Genomic DNA, 25,513 nt, shown 5'->3' with positions numbered 1-25,513 from the left:
ACAGAAATTCCTGATCTCACAGTCCTGGAGGCTGGGGTCTGAGACGCCAGCAGGGCTGGTTTCTCCTGTGGCCCTTCTGCTTGGCTAACAGATGTCAGCCCTCTTGCTACCCCTTCACATGGTCATCCCATTATGCATGGGCTCCCCAACATCTGTGTATCCTCATCTCATCTTAAAAGGATCCCAGTCAGAGGGCATCAAGGCCATCCTGACAGCCTCACTTTATCACTCTTTAAAGGCCCTGTATCTCCACGTGCAGTCACATTCTGAGGTCCCTGGAGGTCAGGGTTCCCATGTATGAGTCTTGGGGACACTGTTCAGCTAATAACAGGGGACTGGGCCAGCACAGTTTGTGCATAAAGCCCCGAGACCCTGCAGTTCTCACAGTGTCGATCTGAGCCCCTGTGGGCATGAGAACGCTGATATCCAGAAGAGGAGGAGATGGTGGTGAAGACGGATGGGAAACTTGGCTAAGTCTCTGTAGCTCAGTCTGTTCACTACAAACCAACCAAACCAAGGCCTGTATTTAAACACTCAACAGACATCCAAACAAAGCTTCGCTCTCACTGTCATCGTCACCAGCCATGCTGATATCCTGGCCACCAGAGCCCAGGAAGAAAGGGGATTCTGGTTCAGGCTTCCTGGGAGAAGGTTGGATGCAGGGCCAGCCTGGAAGGATGGACAGGGGCACCTTCCCATCTGGGCTTGAAGGCAAGTCAGGAGCCCACTCAGAAGCCAGAAGAAAGGGGAGTTTGAGTGGCACAGTTATGGATGTTGGCCACCCTGATGAAGGAGAGAAGGACCATCCCTGGAAAACTCCCTGTCCATTGAGTCCCTGGGTGATGCCTTTTCATCTGGGTGTCCACATCAGATGCCTCGTGCTGTGCACTGGGCAGGACCCCCACCACTCGAAGATGCATCCCCAGCACCTTGCTCCTTGTTGGCCTCCTCTGCCTCCTCCTTCCTCTGGCTTCCACTGGAGGAAGGTGTGGGGAGAGCAGGACTGGCAGCAGAAAGGAATGGGGTGAGTGGGCTGTGGAGCCAACCCACCTCCCCACACACAAAGGCCGAAGAAGAGGAGCAGGTGCCACCTTGAGTTCTGAGACTGGCCCATGAAAAAGTTGTTGCTATTGTTCAGCCACTCAGCTGTGTCTGACTCTTGGCGACCCCATGGACTGTGGCATGCTTCACTATCTCCCAGAGTTTGCTCAAACTCATGTCCACTGAGTCAGTGATGCCATCCAACTATCTCATCCTCTGTCACCCCCTTCTCCTCCTGCCTTCAATCTTTCCCAGAATTAGGGTGTTTTCCAGTGAGTCAGTTCTTCACATCAAGTGGCCAAATTTTGGAGCTTCAGCATCAGTCCTTCCAGTGAATATTCAGGACTGATTTCCTTTAGGATTGACTGGTTTGAGCTCCTTACAGTCCAAGGGACTGGTTTGATCTCAAGAGTCTTCTCCAACACCACAGTTCAAAAGCATCAATTCTTCAGCACTGCATAAAACAAGTGGGCACTGCTGAAACTCAAGAGGTGTAACTCCTCCCAGCTAGTTGAAAAGTGGGGGAAATAAGCACACACAGACTGCCTCTGGGAGTTGATATTTATGGTTTAGATAAAGCTTTCAATTGTATAATTCTATTCTGGGACTGCCCTGGCAGACGAGCTGATTAGAGAAGGCAGCCAGTCCATTCTCCAGAAGGCCAAGTGTCAGTGGACGCATGAAGGCTATTTTCTGAGCATCTGTGCTTTTCCAAGAACTGGCTGAGGACCAGACACCTTGGCTCAGCTCAGCAATGGGCAGTTCCTCTAGAATCAAATCAGGTCCACTGTCCCTTACAAAGCTCCAGAATACTTAGACTAGTGACTCTGGGAAGTTTTGGATAAACCACCCCATCCAGGAAAATATATCTGATCTTGCATGCTCAGTCACTCAGTAGTGTTCGACTCTTCATGACAACATGGACTGGAGCCCACCAGGCTCCTCTGTCCATGGGATTTCCCAGCAATAACAATGGAGTGGGTTGCCATTTCCTTTTCCAGGGGACCTTCCAAATCCAGGGATCAAATCTGCCTCTCTTGCATTGGCGGGTGGATTCTTTACCACTGGACCACCAGGGAAGCCCAATATTTGAGTACTCAACCCCTATATGTGAATATACCTCTAACTTACATGCTAAGAGGCGGCTTGGTAAAGTGGTTCAGGGCACAGGGTGTGGGAATAGCCCACCACTTTTGAAATCCTGGCTCTGGCCTCATGCAGTGTGTTGCCTCAACACTGGGAATATCTGTGCCTCTGCTTACTCATCTGTAAAATGGGGACAATGAATGGTAAACTTTCATCTTCCCTAACAGCAGTCAGTAGCTCCAACAAACTAACCAGAACATACAATCTATCTTTAGTGGGTCGTTTTTTCTTTTAACAGCTGAAATTCTCTGCAAGATTTTTACCCAGGTAGGAAATTCAGTTTCTAGGTTAACTATTCCAAACTATTTTTCTAGGTAGCAAACATATCACTTTTGGTAGTAGAAATCAAATCATGATGGAAACATTTAAAACTATTATCTTTGGACTTCCCTGGTGGCACAGTGGATAAGAATCTGCCTGCCAATGCATGGGTAATAAGGTTCTATCACTGGTCTGGGAAGATTCCACATGCCACAGGGAAACTAAGCCCGTGCACCTCAAATATTGAGCCTGTGCTCTGAGCCCGTACTCTGCAGTAAGAGAAACCACTGCAATGAGAAGCTCATGCACCACCACTAGAGACCTCCTCGAGCAACTACAAAGACTCAGCACAGCCATAAAAAGAAAAATCATCTTCAAAAAGACTCTCCATTGCAGGAGCTCCTGTGGAAAGGTTGTTTCCAACTCAGGGTTAAAATATCCCTTAAAGGACATTTATTAATTATATTCATTATTTCTTTCAATATCTATTAAAGGCATGCTGCTGATGGACACTTGGAGTTGCAATAAAAGTCAGGAAATCTGGAACTATGGCTTTCTGGGAAATAAAAGCAAGTAATTTGTCGTCAGAGGTCTTGTTTTCATAAACAAACCAGACCGATGATGTACTACAGCCTGAAAACGGTGGCAGCAGCTGTAAGCAGCACATGCCAGAGAGCAGAGTGCATGCTCATCTGGCTGCAGAGTCTGCCCATCACTGGAGATTTCTGTCCTGGGCAATCTCTAGAGAGAGAGGTACCCGCGTGATCTGGACCCACTTGCTTAGATGCGCCCTGCCCTCTCTTTTCTCCACCTTGTTGTCCTCATGTGAGGTTTTAAGAGCATCCTTGTCTGCTTACTGCTGCCTCCCATTCCATGGACAGAAGTGCCATGGTTCACACCCCCAGCCCCCTTCCCAGGAGCATTTGGGTCATTTCCAATCATTTGCTTTTACAAGCAACATGACAAAGAACAGCCTTGTGAGTTACTTTTCATAGTTTTGCCGAAGGTAACTTTTGTGTTACAAAAAAGGCTGAGCGTGGAAGAATTGATGCTTTCAAATTGTGGTGCTGGGGAAGGCTCTTGAGAGTCCTTTGGACTGCCAGGAGATCAAACCAGTCAATCCCAAAGGAAATCAACCCTGAATATTCATTGGAAGTGCTGATGCTGAAGCTCCAATACTTTGGTCACCTGATGCAAAGAGCCGACTCATTCGAAAAGACCCTGATTCGGGGAAAGACTGGAGTCAAAAGGAGAAGTAGGCAGAAGAAGAGATGGTTAGATAGCTTCACCGATTCAATGAACGTGAATTTGAGCAAACTCTGGGAGATGGTGGAGGACAGAGGAGCCTGGCATCCTGCAGTCCATGGGGTCGCACAACTTAGCAACTGAACAACAACATCTTTTGTGTAAATTCCTAGGAGTGGGTTTCTGAGTCAAAGGGCAAACACATATGAATTTGCCTAGTCATTTCCAAACTCCCCTCTGTGGTTTTTGTAGGATGGAGTAGCATTTTAATAGAAACTTCTCTTGTAACACAAATGCCTTCAAATGAGCTCTGTAAATTGCTCTTTCCCATCCTTGAATGAAATCTTGGCCAAAGCTATATTTTTCTAAGAGCTTTGTGGCAATACATTTATTTTTAGGTATATAAGTCCTGTCCTGTTTAACATCGAATTTTCTGTCTGGCACCCTTAAGGGCCTGCCTTAGGCTCACGGTTTAGAAGGGGAGGGGAGGTGTGGCTGGATTTATCTCTATTCGTTTCTGTTTCCCCATCTTGATTACAACGGTGCCTCTGATTTTTCCAGGACTGAAACAGAGGCTGTGGCGAGGTCATGGGCACGAACATTCTTGTTTGGCTTCATCGTTGGCAGATTCTGAATGTGGCTGATGTAGACACTCAGGGGTCTCCTCAGAGCCACTGTCTCCTCCTCTCCACCCCAACCATGGACTCCCACCTGCAGCTTCCTGGTGTAGGCAGGGCCACTGTTAGCCCATTGGCCACTTACTACTCCCTCCTTAGTCTCTAGCACTTGACAATTGACACAGAGGTTGGCAAACTTTTTCCACACAGAGCCAGGTAGTAAACATCTCACTCTTGGACAATATGCTTTCCATTTCATGCACTCAAGTCTGCTACGGGAGCATGAAAGCACCCTGGACAACACGTGAACAAATCACATGGCTGCATTCTAATGAAACCTTATTTAGAAAAAAGCAGATCTGGTCCACAGGCCTTAGTTTCTGACCCTTGGGACACCACATACAAACTCCCTCTGGGGGTCCTCTCTGGTGGGGTCCTTCTGTGGTGACCAAGGTCTAGATTCCTGTAACAGGGGCACACCGTGCCCACTGAAAATAAGCACCTCTTCCATACCAGTATAAAGACGGTAGTGACAAGACTTTTAGACTTGCTCCTCTCTTCTTTGAAGAGTTCAAGGAAAGGAAAAGAAGAACAAATTGTCTTAAACTAGTTTTTAATTATTATTAAGCTACAATTTACCACCCCCCAAACTTCTTCCCTGGTGGCTCATGGTAAGGAATCTATCTGCCAAGCAGGAGACCCAGCGTTCAATCCCTGGGTCAGGAAGATCCCCTGGAGAAGGAAACAGCAACCCGCTCCAGTATTCTTGCCTGGAGAATCCCAGGGACAGAGGAGCCTGGAGGCCTACAATCCATAGGGTCACAAAGAGTTGGACATGATTTAGCAACTAAACAACAATAACAAAATGTAAGATGATGATGATACATCATTCAGAATGCTTTTGGCTGCAAGTAAACAGAAAACTATAGATTTAGAGTAGATCAAACAAGTAGGGGTTTATTTTTCTCCAAATCAAGAAGTCTTTTGAAATAGTTGGTAGTAGATCAACATCCCAGGGAAAGTCAGTATCAGATCTCTGTTTTTTTACCCCTGACCTCTTGTTCAAAGTCAGAATTTGGCTAACCCTTTTAGAAGTCTTGTATTTTTATCAAAGGCAGGAAGGAGGAGAAATTATAATCCCGGCCACACCTGCCACCCTTATCAGAAAACACACACTGCCCCTGAAATCCCCCAGGAAACCACTTTAAGTCCCACTATCCATAGCTGTGTCCTTAGTCACAAAGCAAGTGACAGTGAAAAGATTCAGGCTGGAGAAAGAAGACTTGGGAAGGTGTTTCAGGTTGATCACCCAACTGAAAATATCTGCCACAGGTCAGGAAACAGAATCATGACCATTGCCATCTTTCAAAAACTAGACACAGATGCACATAATGGGAATATTCCCCATACTCTGTGTACACACAAACTTTAACTTCCAATCAGGCTCGTAATGTTTCTATTTTAAATATGAAAAGACAGCCACAATCACCAGATATTTGAGGAAAGCCTCTAGGTGAGATACAGAGACACTGACAAACACCTTGATAGAGGGAGCCCAGGAGAAACAGAGGCAAGGCAGGAAGACGAAAGAAAACTTCAAAAAAAAAAATCACAATTTTTCTCACAGTAATGCAACTTTGAAACAAGAATAGGACACAGCCAAAAGAGAAACATTCAGAGGAAAAGAAACTGCTCTTGAAAATTAAGATAGCAGAAATGAATATGGAATGTAGAATCAAAAGACAAAGAGATCAGAAATAGGAGAGACCACACAGAAAGGAGCAGCATCTGGATAACAGGAGGTCCAAAAGAGAGAATAGTTACAAAAAAATTTCTCAGAACTGAATGGCATGAAATTCTAGACTGAAGAGACGCACCAAGAATTCCAGCATAAACAAGACACACCATCATGAAGTTTCAGAATACCAGGTCTAATAATATCACACTTCAGTTCAGTTCAGTCGCTCAGTCGTGTCCGACTCTTTGAAACCCCATGAATTGCAGCACACCAGGCCTCCCTGTCCATCACCAACTCCTGGAGTTCACTCAGACTCACGTCCATCGAGTCAGTGATGCCATCCAGCCATCTCATCCTCTGTTGTCCCCTTCTCCTCCTGCCCCCAATCCCTCCCAGAATCAGAGTCTCTTCCAATGAGTCAACTCTTCGCGTGAGGTGGCCAAAGTACTGGAGTTTCAGCTTTAGCATCATTCCTTCCAAAGAAATCCCAGGGCTGATCTCCTTCAGGATGGACTGGTTGGATCTCCTTGCAGTCCAAGGGACTCTCAAGAGTCTTCTCCAACACCACAGTTCAAAAGCATCAATTCTTCAGCGCTCAGCTTTCTTCACAGTCCAACTCTCACATCCATACATGACCACTGGAAAAACCATAGCCTTGACTAGATGGACCTTTGTTGGCAAAGTAATGTCTCTGCTTTTGAATATGCTGTCTAGGTTGGTCATAACTTTCCTTCCAAGGAGTAAGCGTCTTCTAATTTCATGACTGCAGTCACCATCTGCAGTGATTTTGGAGCCCAAAAATATAAAGTCTGACACTGTTTCCACTATTTCCCCATCTATTTCCCATGAAGTGATGGGACTGGATGCCATGATCTTCATTTTCTGAATGTTGAGTTTTAAGCCAACTTTTTCACTCTCCTCTTTCACTTTCATCAAGAGGCTTTTTAGTTCCTCTTCACTTTCTGCCATAACAGTGGTGTCATCTGCATATCTGAGGTTATTGATATTTCTTCCAGCAATCTTGATTCCAGCTTGTGCTTCTTCCAGCCCAGCGTTTCTCATGATGTACTCTGCATAGAAGTTAAATAAGCAGGGTGACAATATATAGCCTTGACGTACTCCTTTTCCTATTTGGAACCAGTCTGTTGTTCCATGTCCAGTTCTAACTGTTGCTTCCTGACCTGCATACAAATTTCTCAAGAGGCAGATCAGGTGGTCTGGTATTCCCATCTCTTGAAGAATTTTCCACAGTTTATTGTGATCCACAGAGTCAAAGGCTTTGGCATAATCAATAAGGCAGAAATAGATATTTTTCTGAAACTCTCTTGCTTATCTCTTATTTAATTCACATACAAAAATAAGAAATCACAATTGAATTAGGCTTATTAACAGCATCAAAGCAAAAGGTAATGTAAAGCTAGCTTCAAGACTCTGAGGGTACTTTATGTAGAAAACTCTAAAGTAAACACACACAAAAACTATTAGAATTAATGAATGAATTCAGCACAGTTGAATGATATGAGATTAATGTACAAATATCTGCTGCTTTTCTACACACTAATGAACTAGCAGAAAGTTTTTAAAATCCAATTTAAAATTATATAAAAAAGAATAAAATACCTAGGAAAAAATTAACCAAGGAAGTGAAAGACCTATACTCTGAAAATTATAAAACACTGATGAGGGAAACTGAAGATGATACAAAGGAAATGGAAAGACATCCAGAGTTCTTGAATTGGAAGAATTAATACTGTCAAAATGGCCATACTCCCCAAAGTAATCTACAGACTTAATACAACCCCTATCAAAATGATATTTTGATATTTTCCCCAGAACTGGAACAAATAGTCCTAAAATTCAGATGGAATCACAGAAGACCCCTAATTGTCAAAGCAATCTTAAGAAGAGAACAAAGCTGGAGGAACCACCCTCCCAAACTTCAGACTATACTATAAAGCTATAGTGATCAAACCCATGTGGTACTGGTACAAAAACAGACACACAGATCAGTGGAACAGAATAGGGAGCCCAGAAATAAACAAATGCACCTATGCCTATAGTCAATTAAACTATGATAAAGGAGGCAAGAATACACAATGGAGAAAAGACAGCCTCTTCAACCAGTTGTGCTTGGAAAACTGGACAGCTACGTGTAAAACATGAGATTAGACTATTTCCTCACACCATATACAAAAATAAACCCAAAATAGTTTCAAGACTATTTTGTAAGACTGTTTTTGTAAATGTAAGACCTGAAACTATAAAACTCCTAGAAGAGATCACAAGTAGAACATTCTTTGGCATAAATCATAGCAGTATTTTTTTTTGGATCTATTTCCTGAGGCAAAAGAAATAAAAGCAAAAATAAACAAATAGTGTCTGATTAAACTTAAAAGCTTTTGCACAGCAAAGGAAACCATTGACAAAATGAAAAGACAACCTACAGAACAGGATAAAATGTTTGTCAATACTATGACAAGGGGTTAATATAAAAAATATATGAACAGTTCATACAACTCAATATAAATTTTTTTTTAATGAGAAGAAGACCTGAATAGACATTTACCCAAAGAAATCATATAGATGGCCAAAAGGCACATGAAAATATGCTCAGCATCATTAATCATCAAAAAAAGGCAAAGCAAAACCACAATGAATATCACTTCACACCTGCTAGAATGAAAGTGAAAGTGAAAGTTGCTCAGCCGTGTCTGACTCTTTGCCACTTAGTGGACTATAGGGTCCATGGAATTCTCCAGGCTGGAATACTGGAGTGGATAGCCTTTCCCTTCCCCAGGGGATCTTCCCATCCCAGGGATCAAACCCAGGTCTCCCGCATTGCAGGCAGATTCATTACCAGCTAAACCACAAGGGAAGCCCAGGAATACTGGGGTGGATAGCCTATCCCTTCTCCAGTGGATCTTCCCAATCCAGGAATCGAACTGGGGTCTCCTGTATTGCAGGCAGATTCTTTACCAACTGAGCTATCAGGGAAGCCCCCTGCTCGAATGGCCCTCATCAAAAAGTCTACAAGTAGCAAATATTGGCAAGGATGTAGAGGCAAGGAAACCTGTGTACACTGTTGTGGGAATGTAAATTGGTATGGCCATTATGGAAAACAGTATGGAGGCTCCTCAAAACACAAAACAGAATTACCATATGATCCAACAATCCCCTTCCTGGGCATATGTCCAAAGCAAGCAAAAACAGTAATTTGAAAAGGTACAAGCACCCAATGTTCATAGCAGCATTATTTACCAAAGCCAAGATCGAGAAGCAACTCAAATGTCCATCAACAAAGTAATGGATAAAGATGATGTGGTATGTGTGTATACATATGTACGTACACACACACACACATACACTGGAATATTATTCATCCATAAAAAGAATGAAATTTGGTTGACCATTTGCAACAACACAGAGGGGCCTAGAGACTATCATGCTTAGTGAAATAGGCCAGAGAAAGACAAGCAGTGCATGATATGACTTAGATGTAAAATCTAAAAAACAAAACAAAGGAATATATATAACAAAACAGAAACAGATTCACAGATACAGAAACCATACCAGGGGTTACCAGTGGGGAGAGCGAAGTGGGGATGGGCAAGATCAGGGAAAGGGATTAAGAGATTAAAAACTACTATATATAACATAGATAATCAACAGGATATATTTTGTATAGCAAAGGGAGTTATAGCCATTATCTTATAATAACATTTAACAGAGTATAATATGTAAAAAACACTGAATCACTATGATGTACATCTGAAACTAATATGATATTGTAAATCAACTATACTTCAATAATAAAGAAAAAAGTGGAGTTTCTCTACTCACTTTTAGGTACAGATCAGAGGTGGTGCTGACCAAAGGAGCCACAGGAAATGAGAAGTGACTACCAGTGACCACTGGCTGCACTGACCCCCAGAAATCGCCCCACAGAGCTCTGGTGAATCTGGGTTGGAGCATGAGGCCCAGATTTGAGGTTCAGCAGGTCCCTTCCTCCCTGGAGGCCTGAACATAAATACTGGGATTTCTGTTCTGCAGCCAGCCTCATGGTTCATAAGCCTAGGACAGTGAGCGTTCAAAGAGGCAGAGATGAGCTGGTTCCGACTGCAGCGCCCACTCAGATATGGAGGGGAAGGTAAGGACCCCACCTCTACCAACAGCCCAGCCACTGGGCACTGCAGTGTCTCCTGTTTGGGTGGAGTGAGCAAGGAGGAGGGGTAATGGAAGTCACATCTTACAGGATGAATGAGCCAAAATGCACATACACTTGCTGATCAAAGGATGACAGAAAACATTTGATATTTTTTGCAATTTGTGTATACTAAACAATTGATGTTATAGAGACCATAAGCAAACGGTCACATAGGGAATTCTTAAACACACATGGGGGCCACCCTTGTGTGAACGTGGTTATGGGTTAGATGACATGTCAGTGTCCATGGACCAGGAACTTGGCAGTTTCGTGACCTTGGCAGCCCCACTCCTCCACATCACAAGGCGTCGGCCACTCAAAGGGTTTTGAAAATCCTTATGTTCAGAGCATTTGATCTTCAAAGGAAGTTTTGTGGTTGTTTTTAACCTCAAACAAAATCTCCCTTTGCCCCCCAACCATTTTGTCCCAGTGCTTACAAGTCACATCTTCCTCTTCCAGAAAAAAGTTCAAAGTACACACAGCAATCAGAGGCTCACTCCGGACTGACTCAGAGAGGCTTTCGTGAGTGAGATTCTAGAACGCTCCAGGAAGTTAGGATTTGGGAAGCAGAGCTTTAAAACTCTGCTTTGTGACTCCTGAGCCAAAATGATGCTCTTAAGTGCATTTGGTGGTAGAGAATAATCATTTTTTTATTCCTCACATATTAGCCCAGCCTGGGCCAGCCTTGGTTAGAGGCAGGAGGGGTGTAGTGCCCACAGCACACCGTGCTGATGCCAATGGCTCTGTGCCCCTGAAGCCTCCTGGGACGCGGCCTGACAGCTTCTCTGCCAGTGGCTGCAGGACCACAAACGCAACCTCTGTTAGCCCTTACCCAGGACCCACAGGAGTGGGCGATAAATGCCCAGCTCCCTCTCCCTTCAACTGGAACAGCTGAGTCTAGGCACCATTCCCTCTCAAGAGATCCTGGGGGACTGAGCCCACCACCCACACCTGTAACCTCTCCCTCCCAACACTTCCCCTCCCCGCACTGCCCCAACCCCTGTGCACCATTCCTGGAATCACCTCTCAAGTGAACTGCCAACCTCACATCCTTTCTTTGTTTCCAAGGGAACCCAACCCAAGGCACCATCTAAGTGGTTGCCTGCACCCTGCCTCCTCCTAGGCACCCCGAGTTTAACTTCCCTTTCTAACTCAGAAACTCTCCTCCACATATTTAACTCCCCTCCCCCAACTCCTCACACCCTGCACACCCTTGGCCTAAAGCATGTAGAGTAACGTTTTCACACTTTGCAAGGCCTTTGCTCTAATAAAATTGAATCTCAAAGCACAATTAAAAAACAGATGAAGAGGGATGGTAATGGGGAGGGAGGAGGGAGGGGGGTTCAGGATGGGGAACATGTGTACACCCGTGGCAGATGCATGTTGTTGTATGGCAAAATCAATACAATATTGTAAAGTAATTAACCTCCAATTAAAATAAATAAATTTATATTAAAAAAAATAAAAACAGATGAAGGTGAATCAGCTCTTCCTGTTGTTCAGTTGCCAAGTTGTGTCTGACTCTTTGCAACCCCAGGGACTGAAGCACACCAGGCTTCCCTGTCCTTCACTATCTCCCAGAGTGTGCTCAAACTCATGTCCATTGAGTCAATGATGCCTTCCAAACATCTCATACTCTGTCGCCCTCTTCTCCGCCTGCCCTCAATCTTTTCCATCATCAGGGGCTTTTCCAATGAGTCGGCTCTTCGAATCAGCTCCATATATATATATATATATCCCCTCCCTCTCAAGTTCACCTCCTCCATCCCAACACTCTAGGTCATCACAGAGCTACCAGCAGAGGCCCCTGTGCTATACAGCAAAGCAATTATACTCCAATTAAAAACTTTTAAAAAATTAAAATTAAAAAAACAAAACTTTATGTTTCTGAGGAAATTTTGTTAACAATAAAGAAAACAAGAAATTTCTCTTAAAAAAAAAAAACAAAAAAACAGATGAATGAGGAATTGCATCAAAAACCGGGCACATCAGAGTGACTCCCCACGGCCCAGGACGCTGGTGCTGTGTGCTCTCCGGCCACAGCCTTCACCTGTCTGGTTTCATCCTGGAACGTGGGCCCCCTTTCAAAAGGGGTCTTTATCCATGCCCATCACCAAACATTCTGTTTACTGTCTTTACAATCTATCTTCTCAGTAAGCACATAGATCCTAGGAAAACAAGGGCTGTCTTGGTGGAGTTGACTGTCACATCTCAGGGCTTGGAATAGGGCCTGGTATACAGTAGGTGTGTAATAAATATGCCAAATGAAGGAATAAATCATGCTCATCCTTTGAATCTAGTTCAAGATTCTCTCATCTCTTCAATCCCCAGGCACTTGAGTTAGAAGTGCCTTACAGCATCTGGCAAGAAGAACTAGGACATTAGGAACAAGACGGCATTGCAACAATCAAGAGGCCCACAAGCACAGGCCTGCTGCCACAGCCCGCTCCGGCCCACACGGATGCTTCTGACGGACCGTCTCCCTACTGCTCTGAGCAGTCACTACCAGGCCTGCTGAGCGGCAGTGCTGAGTTGCCAGGATTTCAGATCCCTGGTACTCCTGGCTTTTAGAAGCAGATAATATTTTGTTGGGGGAGGGGCTCTGTCCTGTGTATTGCTGGGCTCCACCTACCAGATGCCAGTGCCACCCCCCAAATTGTGACAGCCAAAAACATCTCAGAAGCAGAAGAGATTAAGAAGAGGGGGCAAGAATACATACACAGAAGAACTATACAAAAAAGATTTTCATGACCCAGATAACCACGATGGTATGATCACTCACCTAAAGCAAGACATCCTGGAGTCTGAAGTCAAGTGGGCCTTAGGAAGCATCACTACGAACAAAGCTAGTGGAAGCGATGGAATTCCAGTTGAGCTATTTCAAATCCTAAAAGATGATGTTGTGAAAGTGCTGCACTCAATATGCCAGCAAATTTGGAAAACTCAGCAGTGGCCACAGGACTGGAAAAGGTGAGTTTTCATTCCAATCCCTAAGAAAGGCAATCACACAGACCACAGCCTGGTCTAACTCAATGAAACTAAACCATGCCCTATGAGGCCATCCAAGATGGGCGGGTCATGGTGAAGAGGTCTGACAGAATGTGGTCCACTGGAGAAGGGAATGGCAAACCACTTCAGTATTCTTGCCTTGAGAACCCCATGAATAGTATGAAAAGAATGTTCATACTACCACAGAACTGCACTCATCTCACATGCTAGCAAAGTAATGCTCAAATTCTCCAAGCCAGGCTTCAACAGAACATGAACCATGAACTTCCAGATGTTCAAGCTGGATTTAGAAAAGGCAGGGGAACCAGAGATCAAATTACCAATATCCGTTGGATCATTGAAAAAGCAAGAGAATTCCAGAAAAACATATACTTCTGCTTTACTGACTATGCCAAAGCCTTTGACCGCGTGGATCACAACAAATTGTGGAAAATTCTTAAAGAGATGGGAATACCAGACCACGTTACCTGCCTTCTGAGAAATATGTATGCAGAACAAGAAATAACAGTTAGAACTGGACATGGAACAAAAGACTGGTTCCAAATTGGGAAAGGACTATGTCAAGGCTGTATATTGTCACTCCGCTTATTTAACCTACATGCAGAGTACATCATGTGAAATGCTGGGCTAGATGAAGCACAAGCTGGAATCAAGATTGCCAGGAGAAATATCAATAACCTCAGACAGGTAGATGACATCACCCTTATGGCAGAAAGTGAAGAAGAACTAAAGAGCCTCGTGATGAAAGTGAAAGAAGAGAGTGAAAAAGCTGGATTAAAACTCAACATTCAGAAAACTAAGATCATGGCATCCGGTCCCATCACTTCATGATAAATAGATGGGGAAACAATGGAAAGAGTGAGAGACCTCATTTTCTTGGGCTCCAAAATCACTGCAGATGGTGACTGCACCCATGAAATTAAAAGACGCTTGCTCCTTGGATGAAAAGCTATGACCAACCTAGAGAGCATATTAAAAAGCAGACACATTACTTTGACAAAAAAGGTCCATCTAGTCAAAGCTATGGTTTTTCCAGTAGTCATGTATGGATGTGAGAGTTGGACTATAAAGAAAACTGATAACAAAGAATTGATGCTTTTGAACCATGGTGTTGGAGAAGACTCTTGAGAGTCTCCTAGACTGAAAGGAGATCCAACCAGTCCATCCTAGGGGAAATCAGTCCTGAATATTCATTGGAAAGACTGATGGTGAAGCTCAAACTCCAATACTTTAGCCACCTGATGAGAACTGACTCATTGGAAAAGACCCTGATGCTGGGAAAGATTGAAGGTGGGAAGAGAAGGGACAACAGAGAATGAGAGGGTTGGATGGCATCATGGACTTGATGGACATGGGCTTGAGTAAGCTCCAGGAGTTGGTGATGGACAGGGAAGCCTGGTGTGCTGCAGTACATGGGGTCACAAAGAGTCGGACACAACTGAGCAACTGAACTGAACTGACTACACTTAAAAATATCTCCATGGATTGCCCAGTGACCCCTGCAGGACATAGTTTCCCAGATTGTGACCTGACCTGCCAGATCCAACCAGTCTATTCTAAAGGAGATCAGTCCTGGGTGTTCATTGGAAGGACTGAAGCTAAAGCTGAAACTCCAATACTTTGTTTGGCCACCTCATGCGAAGACTTGACTCATTGGAAAAGACTGATGCTGGGAGGGATTGCGGGCAGGAGGAGAAGGGCACGACATAGGATGAGATGGCTGGATGGCATCACCGACTTGATGGACATGTGTTTGAGTGAACTCTGGGAGTTGGTGATGGACAGGGAAGCCTGGCATGCTGCAATTCATGGGGTCACAGAGAGCCAACACGAGTGAGCGGCTGAACTGAACTGAGTTAGACTTACTTGCTACCTCTGATATAAAGCTCGATACCAGCACCTTTTGAGAGGGCTGGAAGCCCAGAAGCCAATGCTCACATCACTCACATTTCCTTTTTTTTTCTTTTAAAGATTTTTTTTGATGTGGACCATTTCTAAACTCTTTATGAATTTGTTACAGTATTGTTTCTGTTTTATGTTTTGGCTTTTTGGCCCCAAGGCATGTAGGATCTTAGCTTGGTGACCAGGGATCAAACCTGCAAACTTTGCATGGGAAGGCAAATCCCCAACCACTGGACTGCCCAGGAAGTTTCTGCCTTAGTGAAAATGACCACTATCCTCTTGAAGACAGCAGGCCGCAAAACAAGTGTTACTAGAACCAATTGTAACAACTTCTTATCTGTGCTGGAAGAGTGCCCAGATGGTGGCACCCATCAAACAAACAAAAGGATACGTGTTGGCAACAAGGTAACCACAGGATGGGTGAGGAAGCCCCAGAAACTTTGGCAAAGAGAAAAGTGGAACATCCGCAGAATCTTATCATCTAAAATATGGTGCTTAGATGTGTATGTCTCTTAAACTTTCATTTTCCTAGTAATTCATTTTCATTGATTTACAAATTACTGCTCAGGACAGACTGCAAATTTCAAAAGGACGCAGTCAGCACAGAGAATTTTGAATAGCAGGGCTTTAGAGCTCTTGCTCTGCAGAAAGTGCATACCACCTTTCCAAATTGCCAAATGCAAGCAAGCGTCTGGAACACAACTTTCTGGAGGTAGAGATTTCCTAAACAGTCAGCATGAGGGCTAAGTAACGAGCCATATGCGACTCCTTGGGACCCTATGGACGATAGCCTGCCAAGCTCCTCTTCCATGGGATTCTCCAGGCAAGAATACTGGAGTCGGATGTCATTTCCTCCCTCAGGGGATCTTTCCCACCCAGGCTTTTCTTCCCCACCCAGGGATGTCTCTTACATCTCCTGTGTTGGCAGGCAGGTTCTTTACTACTAGCGCTACCTCACACTTAAACAACCAGGCTTCAGGAAGAAGAAAGAACCTGCTGCTTCCGCTCAGGAAATCACATGGCAGAGGAGACTGTCTCTGTCACGGCCTGCAAACAGCATCCCAGGGCTGAGACCAGGCCGGCCACTGAAGGGGTGGGGGTGGGAGATGCAATCCAGGGCAGACTCCCAGGCCTCGGTGCAGACTGTCCTGTCCGGTCAGTCTGGACTGGGTCTTGGGAATCTGAATTTTTAACCAACTCTACAAAGTGTGCTTGCTTCCCAGGTGGCTCAGTGGTAAAGAATCTGCCTGGGTTGGGAAGACCCCCTGGAGTAGGAGCTGGCAACCCACTCCAGTATTCTTGCCTGAAAAGCCCCATGGCCAGAGGAGCCTGGAGGGCTACAGTCCATGGTGCTGCAGAAGAGTCGAACACAACTGAGTGACTAAACAACAGCCAGGTGTGTTTGGTCCCCACCCCACCCTCCGTGGCCAGCTGGTTTACAAGCAAGGACTCCAGCTCTGGCTTTCCAACCAGCACCACGCGTCCTGCCTGCTTCCCATGGCCTGAACCAGGTTCCACATCTTCACAGACCCCACGTGACGCACCTGTAAGCAGCTGCTGAAAATTAGAGCTATCGGAAGGGCTCACAAACAAAACAGATTGTAATCACTGAGTGTTGGGGCTTCTAGAAGGCATCTCAGGTCCTCTGGTCCAATCCCCTAATTTACAGGTGAGGAAACTGAGGCCCAAGCGGCTGGAGAACTTGCTCATCCACACCCGTATTTGGCGAGCAGACTTTCCGGGACCAGCACCAGAAACGCCTAATTCCCCAAGGCTGACAAGCGGGAGACGGTGGCTTGTCAGGCTGAGAAAAGCTAATGAATTTCCCCAGGAGACAGCTCAATGTAGCGAAGATGGCTCTGAACGTTCCCTCTGCGGCTTGGGGAATCCACACCTCCTTCACAAAGCAGCAGCTTACCAATTCCATTCCGGCAGCGCATCCTGCCTTGAAAGGGAGTCAGAGCTGATTATCCCGCTCCCCTGAGGCTGCCTGGAAAACTTGGATTCGATGCTTTCCACCCTTTCCCCCCATGGTGCCACTTTCTGAAGGGGCTGCTTTTTGGTTGCTCTCTTGGGCTTCTGGCACAGGGTTGGCAGGGCAGACAAACTGAAGCAGTTTTCAACCCCCTCCCAAGAAGGCCATTTATCCAGCACAGGGCTGAGGTGGGCTGGAGGTCTACAGGGTCCCTGCTATTGTTGTGTTAGTAGCTCAGTCCTGTCCAACTCTTTGTGACCCCATGGACTGTAGCCCACCAGGCTCCTCTGTCCATGGGGATTCTCCAGGCAAGAATACTGGAGTGGGTAACCATTCCCTTCTACAGGGGATCTTTCTGACCCAGGGATTGAACCTGCATCTCCTGCATCGCATGCAGATTCTTTACTATCTGAGCCTACAGGGTCCTTAGGAGGACCAGGTATAAATCCTCCCATGTGTCCTCAGACGAGTGTGAGATGGAGTGAGAGGTTCCCACTGCCCTTTATGATGAAGCCAGCCCAGGGCACCACCCCTTAACACTGCAGACAGTCCTCTTCATCTTCCTAAACCGGCAGGACTGAGATTGTGTGTTTCCACATACAGGTATATGATGCACTGTATAATAAAACTCGGAAACACGCAACCTGATACCTGTGCAGGGCAGCAAGCATTAACTCAGAAACAAACCTACTAGCTTTGTTTCTCCCCTGTAGTGATGTCATCCCTCCAATAGTCTCTTTACTCTTCGAGAACTCCAAGAGCAAAAAAAAAAAAAAAAAAAAACTATTTTTTTATTAAGTAGTGATAGATTAAAAAAAAAGTCAAATAGTCCATCTGGGCCAGGAGATGAGGAACGGAAGCCACGTGACAGCCAGTCCAACCATGTGCCACACACACATTTCCTACAGCTTGGGAAATGGCCCAGAATATGGCACACACACCCTTACTCACACTGCGTGTGTGTGTACAATCCAACTCTTTGTCACCCCATGGACTGTAGCCCACCAGGCTCCTCTGTCCATGGGATTCTTCAGGCAGGAGTACTGGAGTGGGTTGCCATGCTCTCCTGCAGGGAATCTTCCCAACTCAGGGACTGAACCTGCGTGTCTTACGTCTCCTGCATTGGCAGGCACATTCTTTACCAGTAGCTCCGCCTGGGAAGCCCTACTCACACTGCACCATCACGATGTATGGGCAAGGCACGGAAGCCCAGGTGGGCCATCCACCTGCCTCACAGGTGTGTTCCGTTTCCCAGGTGGTATCTAGTGTCACTATCGAACAATGATTCCAGTGTCAACATCCAGCCTGGGCTGGGCAGGCAGAGCAGAGAGAGTGTAAGGAGGGACCTGTGACAGATGGCAGGGGAGCCAAGTGTATGCAGAAGGCCCATTGTTCATCCTAAACGGGGGCTCTTAGGCTCAAGGGAGCAGTGGCTTGCTCACCATCAGATAAGACCAATGCCTCCCTCTGCTGCCCTCTGCTTGGGGCCGGGGTGAGAGTCAGCAGCCATGACCCCCAACCTCAGCCCAGGTGGACCCTGAATCCAAAGGCTTGACCTGCTCCTTTCAGTGTCTGAGACATAAAATTAACCCCAAGGTGTTCTGCTCCACCCCACGGGGAAGGGAAAATTGTGTCACCTGTAAAGTCCTCTCCTCAGGTCCAACACAGTCCACTGTGGACACAGCCCACCGTGGAGAAGAAATCAACCATAGCAGTAGCTCAACTAGACCTTCCTCTTTTGGTTTTAGCTACACTGGGTTCAGCGATCATTCTAGGAGCAAACAGGAAGCCCAGAGGAGGTCAAGCCACCTTCTGACAACACAGGAAGTCAGGCAGAAGTCAAGAAAGGGCTGTGGATGCTTCACGGAAAAGCATGTGTATTTCGTATCCCATAGATTCCATTGAAAGGGGAGGACAGATGCCTTCCAAAGTCTTTATGACATGAAATGCAAGCTTACAGCATGAGTATCTGTGAGTCATAGGTATTTAAACACCAGTAATCGGAGCCTGCCTAAGTGGGCTTTTCCCAGGTTATGCAATGATTCCAGCAATTCTGGAATTAATGCAACATGACAAGAGGCGTTTTAAAATTTTAAGTGATTACTCTCTAGTGAGGAAACGGACAATGAAATACAGAAAATAACCCCAAACCTTCCCCTCCTCGACCTCCTGCCCCGTCCCACAGTGCAATATCGTGTCACAGACTCTGTGTCAACATAGCGCCAAAACCACCATGTGCTGCAGCCTTTGATGAAAATTACACTTGAATTCCAAATTAAAATAATAGGCAATTAAAAGATGGGAGAGAATGAAAGGAAAAAGATCCACAGAATGATAAACTTAGAATGAACTTGAGTGGATTAAATTATATGTCCCCCTGAACCACCACCAAACAGAAATGTTAAAACCCTGAACCCATGACCTGTCTTGAGAGTTAAAATCAAGCCACAATGAGGTTGGACTGGGTCAGGACAGGTCCTAATCCAATGACTGCTGTTCTCATAAGAGGAGGCCGATTTGGACATAGAAACACACAAGGGGTCTGGGGTGGGGGAGTGATGTTACAGGAAGACAGAGGAAGGGATGGGAGGATGCAAGTAGGAGCCAAGAAACAACACGGACTGCCTGGAGCCACCAGCAGCTGGAAGAGGCAGGAAGGATCCACCCTCAGAGCCTTTGGAGGGAGTGCAGTCCTGCTGACACTTTGATTTTGAACTCCTGGCCTCCGGAACTGTGAGAGAGTACGTTTCTATCGTTCTAAGTCACCTAGTTTGTGTTCTTCCATTACAGCAGCTGCAGAAAACTTAAAATATTATCAACAAATGGGAAAGGGTAAGCACAGGGAGGTTGTCACCTGCCCATCGTCACGTATGAAATACCACTAGGACCCAGGACACGGCAGTGGCTCCAGGGTGCTTCCCACTATGCCCAAGTCATTCACAGGCAAATGAAGGTGGTTCTTTAAAAATAAAAGTCATTGCAGGGACTTCCCTGGTGGTCCAGTGGCCAAGACTCCATGCTCCCATTGGAGGGGGCCAAGGTTCAATTCCTCATCAGGGAACTAGATTTACAACTCAACATCCTGCATGCAACAACGAGGAGTTTGCACACCACAACTACATGCTGTAACTAAAGATCCCTGATGCCTCAAGACCCAGTGCAGCCAAATAAACAAACAAACATTTTGGTGGGGGGGGTGGGGAGTCACTGCATTTCAAATAGCATCATGCAGAGCAGCGAAATCTTCAGACTGTGGACCCAGGCAGACCTGATGGTTAAAGTCAGCCCAGCTGTTCACCAACGTGGCCTCGGACAAATAACCTGGCTTCTCTGGGCCTCAGTTTCCCTGTCTGAAAACCGACTCAAACAACTGTACGTACTTCACAGGGCTGTTGAAAGTGAGAATGAGGTAATCTGGGCAAAATGCTTAGAGTGGTGTTCAGCACCCAATCAGCCTGAAATCAAGGTTAGCTATCAATACACAGTTGTTAACAATTTCTCAGATTCTGCCTCTCCAAGTTGTTTGGAGCAGATTCCTGGGCTGGGTATTTCACGGTCCTCTGTAATGAGAACTTTGATGTTGAATTATTATTCCAAAGCTCAGGAAGGGCAACTTCCCCCACTTCAAGGAGCTAGAGGGAACCTGGTTTTGGTTTCTGGCTCTTTCCAGGCAAGTCATCCATCCTGGCTTCATTGTCTTTAGTCATTTACCTTCTCAATTTGCTCCATCAAATTTCTTCTTGCTGGTCTTTTTCCAGCCTCCCCTGAAGTGAGTTTAATGTAATTTGGGGACACTGGGTGGCTTATTCTGAAAAAGGCAAACCTTTAAATTGTATATGAAGGATATATCATATCTTCAGTCCAAAATCTTTCAGGTAACTGTGAACTGAGAAGCCAATGAGCCCATGTGCTATGATTGAAATGTGCATCCCCTAATAATTCGTGAGCTCTTTACCTTCAAATGTTTAAACCCCAAAATCACTTTGCTGTCTGTTTTATCCATATTAGTGGAGATGACAGAAAATCTTTCAACAGAAACCCAAAAGCCTTTTTGAAGCCATTACCAGGTACAAAGCCTCAGACCTTTAGCTTCTCTGGTTGGATTTATTGTGTCAGCATGAAAGTCTTTTTTAAAAAAATAATGGAAATTGCTGTAATTATAATCACTTTAGAACACCATTATTATTATTAATAAGACCAAATTACATGGTTCAAGCAGCTGCTGGTTCTCTCCTGTTAGAAGGAAGTCATGTAATGGTATCAGAGCCCCAGCTCTCATCTCCATGCCAACGTGGGGCTGCTCACCCACGTGCTTCCGGGTGGACGCCTGTGATGTCTTGGAAGGGTGTCAGGCCGAAAGAGGGACCCCAGCTCTTGATTAATGCACCCAGGGACTGAGCACATTCCCAGCCTTTCCCAGGAGAGAGCAAGGAGCATGGGGCTCTGGTTCCTGCTGAATCTTCTTGTACGGTCTCTCCCATGCATACCTGGATCCAATTATTCAGGATGCTGAGGCTTGAGCATCACCCTGAAGGAAGGGGGTGAACGGAGAGGTGGCTGGGGCTGGGAGAGTCCAGTCTGGGTCATATGTTAAGTTCCTAATACCTGAGGGTGCACAGTTCGGGGATCTCTGGTTGATGAGAAAAACAAGTGGCCCAAAACCAAAGAAAATAAGTCAGAAGGGAGGAAGGGAAGGGACCCAGTGTTTGCCAGGTCATTGAGAACTTGGGTTCTGGAGTCCAACGGCCTGGGTTCAACTTGTGGTGCTTTCTAGAGCTTTGCTTTTGCCTTGTCCCACTGCCGTGGGAAAGCCACTCAACTCCAAGCTTCAGCTGTGCTGTCTACTAGATGGGGGTAAGAACTTGGGGCCCTTTTGAGGATTCCTGGGGAAGGCACCTGTAAGGCATGTAACAGGGTGCTGGCCACAAGGGGAGCCCTCCACACGATCCATGACTACCCCTTTATTTTCAAAAGATTCTCTTGAATCTACAACTCCATTTTTCTCTCCACCTAAGCAAGTTTTATTTTAGGCTTCAGAAAATCAGCAGAGCACATATGCAGGACTCTTGGCAATTAACAGAGCAGAAAAACTTCCATTAAGTTCAGAAGTCACACCACAGCTGCCCCCTCTTGCCTGTTATAGACCCCCAGTTAGTGGTCTGAGATGTTTCAGGAGGAGGCAGACAGAATGAATTCTGATTTACTTGTCATTAACACCTAAGAGTTTACAGTAGGCATTTGGAATGAGCACACATGAATTCTGCTATAAAGCAGCTTATTACTAAATCAGGCCAAGGAAAAGGCACAGAATATTTCATTTCCCATCAAATGTAAAAATTAAATCTGGATTGTTAAAAAGAGCCTTCCCTGGAAACATGAGAATGTATAACTGAGAAGTAACCTTGAATGAACTACTTCCTTGGCCTCAGTAAAGACAGCAGCATAAGATACTCAATGCATTCTTCTTAATTCAATAAACTTCGTCATTTTAGAGTAAAGGTGATTGGACTAATTAATAAAGACAAACTATTATTTGAGAGTCCCTTGGACAGCAAGAAGATCCAGCCAGTCCATCTTAAAGGATATCAGTCTTGAATATTCTTTGGAAGGACTGATACTGAAACTCCAATACTTTGGCCACCTAATGTGAAGAACTGACTCATTTAAAAAGACCCTGATGCTGGGAATGATTGAAGGCATGAGGAGAAGGGGACAACAGAGGTTGAGATGGTTGGATGGCATCACCGACTCAATGGACATGAGTTTGAGTAAACTCTGGGAGTTGGTGATGGACAGGGAGGCCTGGTGTGCTGCAGTCCATGGGGTCAAAAAGAGTCAGATATTACTGATCGACTGAACTGAACTTAACTTTGGGTGTCAGGACCCACATTGCCCAGATTAATTTTTGCTGTTGAGTCACTCAGTTCTGTACAAGGGATTTCCCACGCAAGAATACTGGAGTAGGTTGCTATAGCTGAAAAAATTCTCTTCCACTCAAAACATCAAGACACATATTCCCAGGTGGTAATGATTATTTGTTCCAAAAGATTATCCTTGGGCCACAAGAGAGGTTCACCCTCAATATCTCAGCGAAATCTCCTGAAAAATGAAATGTACCAGACTCTCACTGCCAGCGCATGATCTCACGTGGTGGCCTTCACCAGTACCAACCTCTCCTGGCCAAGTTAAGCTTTGTCAGCTGACTCCCTCCCCCTCGACTTCCCACTGCCCCCCAACCACCCTCCACCGGAGATGCCAAAAACAGCCCTTAGATGAAAGGCAACCAGAATCAAAGTTTTGAGCCGCAATACATTTTTGAAGGCTTTTTTCTTTTCAACTAATTAAACAAGTATAGAAGTTATTCAGTGGGGTTTCTTTTTTTAAAGAGATTAGCATGGCATGTCTTTCCTCTTAAGAAAGTCTTGAATAATTTAATTAGAATTACACCGAAGTCATGAGTATGTGCTATTTATGGAGGAATCACAGCTGAATTAAAAGCCAAATGACAATGTTAAAAATAAAAATAAAGCATCTTCAGACAGCATATTCGATCGATAAGAAAAACTTGACTTGAAAACACAGATTGAGTAGTTTGGAAGGAGGAGGGGAGCCAAATCTACTCCTAGGATTTGGTTTTTCTTAAAATGACCGGGCCTGGGCACATGGGTTTCTTGCTACAAAAAAAGTGCTAATAACTGAAAATCAGGATAAGATCGCAGTTTGATTTTAATTTGTCATTGGGAGACCACTTGGTCTCCGGGAGCCTGACTCAGCCCATGTTTTCTTCCCAGTCCCTTTACTGCATTTAGCACGTTCCATACACGTGCATAGACTCTTCCATCGGTGCTGAGGGCCCAGGCAGCCTGGAGCCGCTGGGCAGCTTGGAGGAAACTGACAAGCCAACTCGGAGAGAGCAAAGTGGCGCCGTGGAAGCACGGCTCCTTCCACCGGCAGCCAGCGAGCCAGCCTGCTAAGACAGCGTTACTTTGAGCTGAGATAAAGCAAGAATCCCTTGTAAGGGGTACTGCGCCGTTGGAGGCTGGCCACGAGCCTCCTGAGCGATGAGACAGCACGGGGGTGGGGGTTGGAATATTAGCGCAAAGTGATTTCCCCCGGATCGGCAGCATCGCTCCCTGGGCCCACCGAACAGTCTCTTCGCTGAAAAGAGGTGTCACTCGCCAGGGGCAATGCCGTTAGAGGCAAGTTATAGGTCTCTCGCCTTGCAGGCACATGGTGAGGAAGAGCTATCAAGTTCGGAAGCACGCACCCCAGCTGCGCCGGGGCTGGGCAGCTCCGCATCCCGAGTGCGCGCGCCCCGACTCACGACCTGGAGCCCCGCTGGGTCCCCAAGATCTTCTCTCCGGGGACAGCTGCTGCTGCTTTATGGGAGACTCTAAGCTGCGGGGGAGGCACAGCTGGGCGCCCCCAAAAGTCCCCCAGAAGCCTCTGGCTGCAGGGCGCCCGGTCGGAGAGGGCTGGCGAGCGCGCACCGACCTACCTTCTGCGGGGGGGTCCCGATTTGCATCTCCAGGTAGTAGCCGCGGCCGGAGTCCCCCTGCAGGTTATCCACCATGGCCAAGAAGTTGGCCGCACCCCCAGCGGGCTCCAGGGCGAGCGCCAGGCCGTCCGCGCGGGGCTCAGCGGGGGGTCCGGGCCCCGGGGTAGGCACAGCCCCCCGGCTCGTGGCCGAGGCCACCCGGAGAGGCAGCGTGAAGGGCGCGGAGGCCAGCGCCGGGGCCGCTCGTAGGAGCCACTGAGCCAGCAGCGGCAGCAGCAGCGCCCGGGCCAGCGCGCCCATGCCCGCGGCGGGGCTCGGGGGGCGCGCTGGGCCGGGCCCGTCCCGTCCGGCGACAGCGGCTCAGCGACTCGGCGGCGTGCGGGACTGTGGGGCAGGGCTGGGCGCGCAGCGGGGCCGGCGGCGGCGGACCGGAGGAGGAGGACCGAGAAGGAGGCGCGGCCGGAGCGGGAGGAGGAGGCGCCGGAGCCGCCCCAGCCCGCGCCAAGTTCTGCAAGTTGGTCGCCGCTGCCCCCTCTGGCGGGCGGCGGCTGCCCCACAAGGGCTGGGCCCCTCCCCGCCCCGGCCAAGGTCAAAGCGAGGCACGAGGTGCGCCCGGGTCCCCTCAGGCTGGCCCCGTTCACCCTCGCTCGTCTCGGGCGGCGCCTCTTTCCCGGGAAACTCGAGTCCCCAATTTCCTCGGAACGCGCCCCGCTGCCGCGGCCAACGGATGTGACGAGGCTCATCTGATACCAGAGGGGAAAGTTTCGGGAACCCTTAAAGGGGCAGCGAGGGCCTGAACGGGCTCCCTGGCCCCGCGCACCAGGTGCCCCGCAGGTGTTCCCCAGCCCCGCAGTGGTGGGGGCTGCCAAGGGTGATG

General features: G+C 46.7%; 1 protein-coding gene across 1 annotated transcript in view; it reads right to left on the bottom strand.

The window, feature by feature from the left end:
• The window catches only part of BACE2 (beta-secretase 2), a 113,937-nt gene extending 88,625 nt beyond the window's left edge, over window positions 1-25,312 (bottom strand). Inside the window, exon 1 of the mRNA XM_055569720.1 lies at window positions 24,637-25,312. Coding sequence (XP_055425695.1) covers window positions 24,637-24,936 — 300 coding nt within the window. The 5' untranslated portion in view covers window positions 24,937-25,312. The remainder of the gene's footprint in view (window positions 1-24,636) is intronic.
• Between the last annotated feature and the right edge of the window lie 201 nt (window positions 25,313-25,513).

Source organism: Bubalus kerabau, chromosome 2 (assembly GCF_029407905.1).
Source record: "Bubalus kerabau isolate K-KA32 ecotype Philippines breed swamp buffalo chromosome 2, PCC_UOA_SB_1v2, whole genome shotgun sequence".
Classification (NCBI taxonomy): Eukaryota; Metazoa; Chordata; class Mammalia; order Artiodactyla; family Bovidae; genus Bubalus; species Bubalus kerabau.
This window is presented reverse-complemented; position numbering and strand designations above follow the sequence as displayed.